This window comes from Ursus maritimus (assembly GCF_017311325.1).
Source record: "Ursus maritimus isolate PB19 chromosome X unlocalized genomic scaffold, ASM1731132v1 scaffold_X1, whole genome shotgun sequence".
Classification (NCBI taxonomy): domain Eukaryota; kingdom Metazoa; phylum Chordata; class Mammalia; order Carnivora; family Ursidae; genus Ursus; species Ursus maritimus.
The window spans coordinates 5387309-5396964 of NW_024423319.1; the positions used below are offsets into that span (position 1 = coordinate 5387309).

The 9656-nt window shown below is 38.4% G+C and overlaps 1 protein-coding gene across 1 annotated transcript; it reads left to right on the plus strand.

Annotated features, from left to right (window-relative positions):
• Positions 1-8457: 8457 nt before the first annotated feature.
• On the plus strand, positions 8458-9399 carry LOC103672968 (olfactory receptor 1-like). Its single transcript, XM_008701678.1, has one exon. It carries the CDS (start codon positions 8458-8460, stop codon positions 9397-9399), a length of 942 nt encoding a protein of 313 aa, XP_008699900.1.
• The last annotated feature ends 257 nt before the right edge of the window (positions 9400-9656 follow it).

The window sequence follows — 9656 nt, forward strand, 5'->3', positions numbered from 1 at the left end:
ATCACATTGGGAGTCAAGGCTTCAATATAAGAATTTGCAGAGGTAGGGGATACCCTTCAGTCCATCCTTTGCAGAGAAAAGAGGCAAAGGATCAAGCAGGACTGCTAGATGATATACAGTTGAGTGAATAGGTCTACAATCATATTCCCTTCCCCATTTATCTATCTGTGGAGCTCACTAAAGCACTTGTACATTTACAATTATCCAACTCCCAGCACTTCCCTCTTCATCCTCCCACCCTTCCAAACCACCATGTGATAAATATAAAGATTATTGTACTCTAAAGTCATCTGATGGGATCAAGTTTCATAGACAGAAAAGGAATTCCTTTGTGTTTAATAGATAATAAATCTGATATCTATATTAGGGAAGTAATATGTTCACAGTGACTCCAAAAATAATATTTCAAGCCAGAATTGAGACACAGAGCTCTTACATCCCAACAAAAATCTTTTCCCTGTACAGACTTAGCTGTTGTCCTAAGAGACCCATGCCTCAGGTTGGTTCTGAGAGAATTCAACAGATATTTAAGGGCTGCTAAAATGCTGGGTCACTGTGACCCTTAGTCTGTATTTTACTGTTCAATTCTATCTTCCTGGACATTCTATCAAGTAACTGAAAATCAGGGAGATCCCTCCTCCTCCACCAACCTTGAATTTCATTAAGGAAGAAGTACACTGTGTACTTGTTCCCTTGGCACTTCAGGTGGCGAATTTTATCCTTTCCCAGGCCAATTAGAAGCTTGCAAGTACCTTGTTCTCCTGCCAGCTGTCTTCAAGGACAGAGTGTTTTCTAAGACCCACATGACAATAAATATTACCTAACATAGACCAGAAATTCCATGCCAGAGTTGAAAAGATCAAGATTACTACTAAGACTGAAGCATTGACTAGAAAATAGTCTCAGTGATCCACTGATTATGAAGCAGTTATGGGTGCCACCTTCCCAAAACTCATGTTCTCCAAGGAACCTTTTATGATAAAAACCCATCTAACTCTGACTACTCAATTACTCCACTTTGCATTCTGTTGTTATCCTTGTTAAGTTGTTGCTTTGAAAACACTACTTTGGTATTCAGAGTTGTCATTGTGCAGGTGTATGCTCTCCCTAACAGATTTGTGTGTTCCGTATAGCTGTGTCTGAGTATGGTTTTCAATACCTGTGCTTTATGTATTCTAAATTTTACTTTCTTACATTTCTTTTCACAGACAAAACAATCTAATATTATAAGGAAGCATAAGGGCTAAGGATTGGCCAAATGTGGCTCATGCACCAAATATAGCATGCTGAATAGTAAAATGTGACACCATCTGCTATGATTCTCTGCAATGATAGTAGCTAAGTGGTTAAACTTTGATGCCCACATATCTCCCTCCTGACCTCCCTCCAACAGTCTTTCTATGTCCGAAAGTCTCCCTTATGTAATTGCCAACAAAACCTTGATAAAGCTGATAATTGGATGGAGCAGGAACGCCATAGATAATCAACGCTTGCTCTCCCACTCCTCTCAGTGTTTCCTTTTTTTTTTCTTGCTGCTAGTTATGTTTGTGGGGAGGAAGAGAAGGCAAGAGGGAATTTACTGGATCCTCGAGCGTTCTCTGTCAACTGGATGAGAGGAAGGAGACCTATGGACTGCTCCTCTCACTTCATTTCCTCTTCCCTAATCCTGAAGAAGAGTTTTCATACTGCCTCCTTCTCCCATTAGTGAATCAATGAATAAATGTATAGTCTGGGTGTCCATCCTGAAGAGGTTTCCAATGAAGGTATAAACAGAGATTGGCTCTGATTTAGTTGACAAGCTGATAACTGTTTCTAATGTTTTTCAAAAACTTTTATTAAGCAGATTACTTAAAGCTATGCTTAATCTTTTTCTTCCCTTTCTCCTGTTTCCTCAACTCAAACAGAAGCCTACCTCTACAACTACCTCCAGATGACCCTTCTTAGCTAACACACTCTTTTGTAATAAACACCCTACCCACTCACACAGTATAGGTGAAATGATTAGGCAGAATGTAATTTTATTGTCACGAATTCTCTCTCTCTAAGTGGGAAATTTAGAAACTTCATGAATTATACATCAAAACACATACACAAAAGCCACTGTGTTCATTGAGAAGAAATTGTACTATTTCTACTACCCACCCTCTATTCACATACAACCACATTTCCACTACAATACATATAAATGTGCCCAATTAGAAATCACAGAATTGTCAAATGTCAGAGTGGGAATTGATTATAAAGTTAATTTAGTCTAACCCCCTCATTTTATGGAGGATAAAACTACTATCCAGACAGAGGGCTTTCCAAAGGTCACTCAGGTAGTAGAGAATAGAAGTGAGACCAAAACAATGGCCACGTTTATGATCCTCTGTGTCAAACAAACAAACAAACAAACAAACATTCAACCAAGTATTTAAGAGTATATGGATCCATCCTCCAGATGAGGAAGCATAAATCTTTTCACAGCAAAAATGACCCTATTCATCATGTCTGAACCTCTCTGCTCTTTTCTGTATTGCTTTGCTGCTGTTGTCAATTCCCAGGGCACTTCCCTTCCCCTGCCTCTCAACAGCCCCCATGAATGAGCAATTCCTGAAAGCATTTGCTATGACGTTTGCAAAAGGAGCCACTCAGAGAAAAGGTCAGTATCAGTGTACTCTGTTTCCAAATATGCCCCTTTAAAAAATCAGACATTACAATACTGAATAACAATTGCCTAAAGACTTACAAATCGCCTCTAAGAAAGTCCAAGGCCCCTGAAAAAATGTAAAATCCAATGCATGTTGTGATGTGATTTACCAAACTGAAAAAGGATCACAAAATGGGCATGAAGAGACACCATTTTTCCATTGGCCTGGGGATTCCATTTGCAAGAGGATGACATGACTCATTCCTCAGTATGCTCAGCCATTTTTCTAGTCAGGCAGACCCCACACATACTCCCTGGTCACTAGAAATAGCAATACAGGTCTCTAGGGACTTCCAAACAAAGAAGTGGAGCCACAAAGGAAAGGAGTATTTAGTTATAGCCAATTTGCCAAGTATTTCTGATGTTAGTCCTTCCCTGGTAATTGTCAGTCTGCTCTGAACGCTGAATCTTCCACAATACAAATCATGCTTGCTGTTTCTCCTAGATGCTGCTGTCAAACATCATTAATCAGGTGGTACACACAAAGACCTTCACCATTATACCCAACCTACTACCTTCTACCACTCTCTCCTGTACTACAGCCATACCGGACAACTTTAAGTTACTGCACGTCATGTACTTTGAGGCCTCACACTTTTCTCCTCTATATATTTACAATGGTGCTTCAAATTGTTTTTTATTCATGACTCATTTAAAAAGTCATTTTCTCTTTAAAGTCTTCCATGACCCCTACTGCCAAGCCAAATTAATTGTTCTATATATAATTTCTATTCTCTCATTAATTCAATCATTCACAAATTTTTGAGTACCAAGTACTTGTCAGGCACTTTGCTAAGCATTGGGAATATAGAAGAAGATAGACATGGTCCCTGTCCTCATATAATTTATAGGATAATAGGAGGGATAAGTAGTTCCAATAAGTACTTTTTATAGGGGAAGTGCAGGTGGCTATGGGATGTCAATCCCAGGATCTGACATAGACTTGAGAGGTCAGAGAAGGTCTACCTGAATAAAAAGCATTTAAATTGAGACCTGAAGTAGGAATATGAGTTAACCACATGTGGAGGGTATTACCTTTCAGACAGAGAAAATAAGCATATGAAAAAACAGTGAGGCAAGGAAGAATGTGGGGGTTTCAAGGAACTGAAAGAAGGAGAGCACAAAATGGGAATTTAGAAGGCCAAACATTGTAGGCTATATTAATAATTCTTGACCTTATGCTTTATTCTCCATAGGGTGATATATGCTAAGATGGGTTGGGCTTGTGCCAATGTCCCCATGTGTACAGAACTGAATAAAGTGGGTCTCTGAGAAGAAAAAAAATAATTCTGGACCTTAAAGTAAGAGGAATAGGAAGTCAATAAAAATATTAGCCTAGGACTGTTCAGAGGGAACAAATTAGACATGTTAATATTAGACAGGTTAATATTAGATTGTTAATATTAGATATGTTAATATTAGACATGTTAATGGCCTGGAGTAGGTTGATGAAGAGAATTAGATATATTTGAGTGATATTTAAGATCAGGAATCTACAGGACTTAAATAATGGGATCTTAAGAAAGAAATATGGGAGGTTTCAAAATGATAAAAATTAATAATGCTATATTTTATTCAGGTGAGGAACAATACAGGAGGATCAAAATTTCTTTCAGGCGGGGGGGTAGACAATGAGTTCAGTTTTAGAAATACTGAATTTAAGGTGCTAATGAGATATACAAGTAAATATAACAAATAGGTGCATGGTTCTGGAACTCAGAAGAGAGAGTTAAATTAAAGAAACAGAATCACCAGCATAAAGATGGTTATTGAAGTCATGAAAGTGGATGATTTTATTTTGGGGAGAGAATAGAATGAGCAAAGGAAAACTCTGTGACCTCACAACAAACATTTAAATGTTATATGGAAAAACCACAAAAGGAGATGGAGAAAGAATGGTCAGAGAAATAAAAGGAAAACCAGGGGAGCGATGTTCTCAAAATCCAAGGAAAGAGGGTACATCAAGAAAGAAGGCGATCATCTGAGGTGAATGCTGTTGAGTTGCCAAGAAGGGTGAATTTAGCAGCATGGGTGTCATTGTGACCTTATTGAGAGCTATTTCAGTGGAGTCGTGTGGGGCAGAAGACAGATTGGAGTGGGTCGAGGTGAAGAAATGGAGACAGAAATGTAGACAATTCAAGAAATTTGTGTTTAATGGTAGGAGTGAGATTGTTCAGAAACTGAGAAGGCTAAGGGATCCAGGGGGATTCACTTGTTTGTTTGAACATAGGAGACTATAACATGTTTAAAAGCTGAGAAAAGAATCCAGTAGAGAATTGCTTGAAGATATAGAAAAGAAGTCAACTGATGGCATAAATATTCTGGGAAGGCAAAAGGGGAAGGGATCCAGAATATAGATGAAGGGATTGGCTTTTATTAAAAGGAAGGATATCCCTCCATGATAACATTAAGAAAAAAAGAGGGTAGCTGAAATGTACATAGTCTCTAGGTTTGGAGGAAGAGTTGAATAGGCAGTGAGAAATTCTGCCAGAATTCAGGAGAGGGAGAATGACAGGAGAGAACTTTGAGAAAATCACTTTTAGCCAATTTCCCAGAATGCCTTCTTTTTCTAGAGCTCCCCCAGGATTACTAGAAGATAATGTAATGCAGTAGTAAAGAAAAGGGAGCAAGAGCAAGAGTTTCTGGTAAGAACCTTGGCTCTACCATGAACTAGTTGTATGACCTTGTGCAAATCACTTTTTTTTTCAGTTTCCTCATCTGTGAAAAAGGAGATCATATTTTTACCTCCCTCAATTTTATTATAAAAATTAATTGAGTTAAGGGGTGCCTGGGTGGCTTGGTCAGTTAAGCATCCAACTCTTGGTTTTGGCTGAGGTCATGATCTCGGGGTGGTGAGTCAAGCCCCTTGACTCAGAGATCAGCATGGAGTGTGCTTGAGCTTCTCTCTCTCCCCCTCTTTTTGCCTTTCTTCTGCTTATGTGCGTGCACGTGCTCTCTCTCTCAAGTAAATAAATAAATAAAATCTTTTAAAAAATTAATACATGAGGGGCTTAAAACAGTGCCAAACAAATAATAAGCACTGTAGTGTTGCTTTCATTATTACTCCTCTCCAAATGTCACCTGAGTCAGTTTATTGTATTACATGGAGACGCAAAAGGTAACTATTAGGTGTGAGGGAAGGTGAAGTTTTTCTTCAAAGGTAGTTGATATTTTCGTTTTCTAACTAGAGTAAAAATACAACAGGGACATAAGGTTTGCAAATATATATATACACATACATATATTTGCAAATGTTATGTATATGTATATATATACACACACTATATATATATACACACGGTATATAGTCACACATATATACACATTATTTATGTACATGTATGGATTTTATACATATATGTATATGTATGGGATATATATAGGAGATATGTTATATATATATTTTTTTATATTTATATATATGTTTTATATATATATTCCCAAGAAATCAGTGAATACTAATATATCACAGTAGGGAGGACTTGGTCCATAGAGGATGGACTTGAGAGTGGTTTCTAATAAGGAGCCAAGAGGATTGCCTTGAGCCCTAGGGTGATCCTTTTCTAAATACAGCAGCAGAAACACCACCACCAGTTGAGATTTTCAATTCTATACCAGCCCTCTTCTCTTTTTCTATTTTAGGAGGAAAGGTTCGCATCCATGGCTGGAAAAATCACTGATTTTTTTTTTTTTTGTGGAGGTAGTGGAACTGTTTCTTTCTGGAATAGCTTTGGAAATAGCCACAAAACATCTGTGTAAGTTCCATAGGAGGGCGACCCCAACCTAAATGCATAAACGTTTCCTCCCCACATTTACTGCAAGAGTATTGTGCCAAATTAGTGACTTGAATATAAAAAATGAAGATACTTATGTGTTTGGTTGGAAAACATGGCGCCAGCTTGAGGAGAAGAGAGAACAAGCAGTTAAATGGAACTACATTATATGGTGCCTAGAAGGTCAAATCAGAAACGTGGATTGTCAAACTTTGCTAATACAATTTGCATTAGTGAAAAGCCTAATTACATGTACATAATGATATGCCACTTTATTATTTTCAGTACATTCTGTACATATGAAATGGCTAAATGTTGCCTAGCAGAGGTCTCACCAGACCTGATCCTGCTTGATTTATAATTAGCACATTTATTTGTTAGTATGCAAATGAGTACTGCTATAGTACTCGGGAAAAAATTGTGTTGTTAAGTAAATGCAGCATTCCTCCTGCAGTTTTGCTCCAAGTATTCATTAGTGCTGCCAACCTCTTTTTTTTCAGAGAGTACAACATTAAACAGCAAACCAGCAGAAGTACATGAATTTATACAATGGCAGTCCAGTTGTGTTAGACTGGGAAGGTGGTATGAATGCATGGTAGGTCTTTAGGTAGCAAGTGTGTAAAAACGCATCTCACAGCAGCATAGATAAAGTGCAAATTGGAATAAGCAAGGACAAATCTTCCCATCTGTAAACATGTTTGCTCTCATTTAAACTTACACAGATACAGCAAAAACACTTTGGCATCAAGATTCAGACTCTAGCTCCATCACTTGCTAGCTTTTGACTTTGGCTCAGCAAGCTCTTATGCGCCTCGAATATAGGTTTTGCTCTTCATAGATATAAGCAGTATAGTGGCAATATAGCATAGTGGTGAAGCAAGAGGGCTCTGAAGTCAGACCAACCGAGCTCAGAATCCTGACCACTACACTAGCTATGTATCATTTTCATCAAGTTATTTAACCTCTTTAATCTTTGATTTCTTCATCTGTAAATGGAACATCTTAGTAGCCCTACTTAACTCAGAGTTGTGGTGAATATTTAATAAGATAATCTACAAAAAGCGCTTAGCAAGGGGTCTGCAACACACTAAGGCCTAAATAACCACTAGGTCTTAAAGTGTTGCCCCTAAATCTTCCTCATTTTGGCTTATGCCCAATCAATTCCACTGTAAATGGTGTTGTTAAGAACACTAAAGATTACCTCTGTGTAGCTTAATTCAGTGGACATCCCTACATGACTTCATTTAATTCAGATGACTCATTTCTTCTTTTTGAAATGTAAAAACTGAGAAGATTTCAGGAAGATGTGAGGAAGTGCTTATTACTTAAAGGATAAAATTTTGGATCAGGTGCTGGAAGAGGATTGTGGCATCTCTATCTCTGGAACACTAAAATGTGATCAGCTACACTATCACATGCGTATTGAATACTCAACTGTCCAAAGACGGAAGCTGGGTTCGATGTTCTCTGAAGATTTCTTTTTGCCTTTAGAGTCTATGATTTTTCCAAATTAGTGAACAGTAGTAGCTACTATTTGTATAGAAATAGCTAAAATACAGATACGGGCATTTGGCATGTGCCTGCAATTCTCACAAAAACCTTGTAAAATGGGTATTCTCCACATTTTAAAATTGATGAAATTGGCTTAGAAAATCACAACAAGGTCACGAAAATATTGAGTGGTAAATTCAGCATATTAATTTTTTCATTTATTCACTCATTCTTATATAAATCCAACCAATATTTATTGAGCACCGACCATGTGCCAAGCACCATCTTTAGTCCTGGACTACAGCATTGAACATAGTAGATAAAATTCATGACCTTGTTGAGCTTGTATTTTAGTAGGAAGAGAATATGAGCCAGTACTGTCTGGTTCCAAGACCTTGATTCAATTCTATAATCTAGTATAATGTCCTCTGACCAGTTTTTGTGTCATGTTACTATTTTACAGTGAGGTTGAATTTTTCCCTTTTTAGACACTGCAGAACCATGCACCAAGGAAACCGAACTATTTCCAAATTCTTCCTCCTGGGACTCGCTGTGGGGTCTGAACAGCAGAAGCTCATTTTTATACTATTTCTGTGCATGTATCTGGTCACCATAGTAGGAAACTTACTTATCATCCTGGCTATTATCAATGATGCTCACCTTCATAGCCCCATGTACTTCTTCCTTGCCAACCTGTCCTTCACTGACATCTGCTTCACAACCACTACAATCCCCAAAATGCTGGCAGACATCCAAAGCCGGAGCCCAACCATCTCCTTTGCAGGATGCCTTACACAAATGTACTTTTTTATTTTGCTGGTGGACCTGGACAATTTCCTCTTGGCAGCCATGGCATATGACCGGTATGTTGCCATTTGTCACCCATTACACTATGCTGTATTACTGAGCCCCAAGCGTTGTGCCTTATTGGTAGTGACTCCATGGGTCATCTCCAACCTTGTCTCAATACTGCATCTCAGTCTGCTGGGTCTCTTGACCGTCTGTGATCAGAAAAAAATCCCACACTTTTTCTGTGACCTGGAACCCATTTTAAGGCTTGCTTGCTCAGACACCCAAATCAATGACTTGACAATCTTAGTCATTGGGGGAGCAGTTATCTTTATTCCTTTCACCTTCATTATTGTCTCCTATGTCTTTATTTGTTTCACCGTACTTGGGGTTCCTTCAGCCAAGGGGAAGTGGAAAGCATTCTCCACTTGTGGCTCCCATCTCTCAGCTGTGGCCCTTTTCTATGGATCCATCATTGGGGTCTACTTTCTGCCCTCTTCTGCCTACTCAGTAGAAAGGGATAAGGTAGCTGCCATCATGTATACAATTGTAACTCCCATGATGAACCCCTTCATCTATAGTCTAAGGAACAAGGACATGAAAGGAGCACTAAGGAGACTATTCAGCAAGAAAAAATTTTTCTGGAGATGGTGAGCCCTGCCACAGGAGACACCTCTATCAGATTTTTAGACGTGGATTAGCACACAGAGAGTCCAAAGCCTCAGGCTACTGTGCTATTATGGCAGTTTCTTTCTCATCCATCTCCTGCCCCCAATCCAGGTCCAGGACTCTAGATGAGATTCATATCTCCATTAAAAACAACAACAATAACAAAACAAAACAAAATGTTCCTTTATTCCACAGTCTTTTACCACTTACATACAGTTTTCCCTAAATAAGCTCATGGTTGT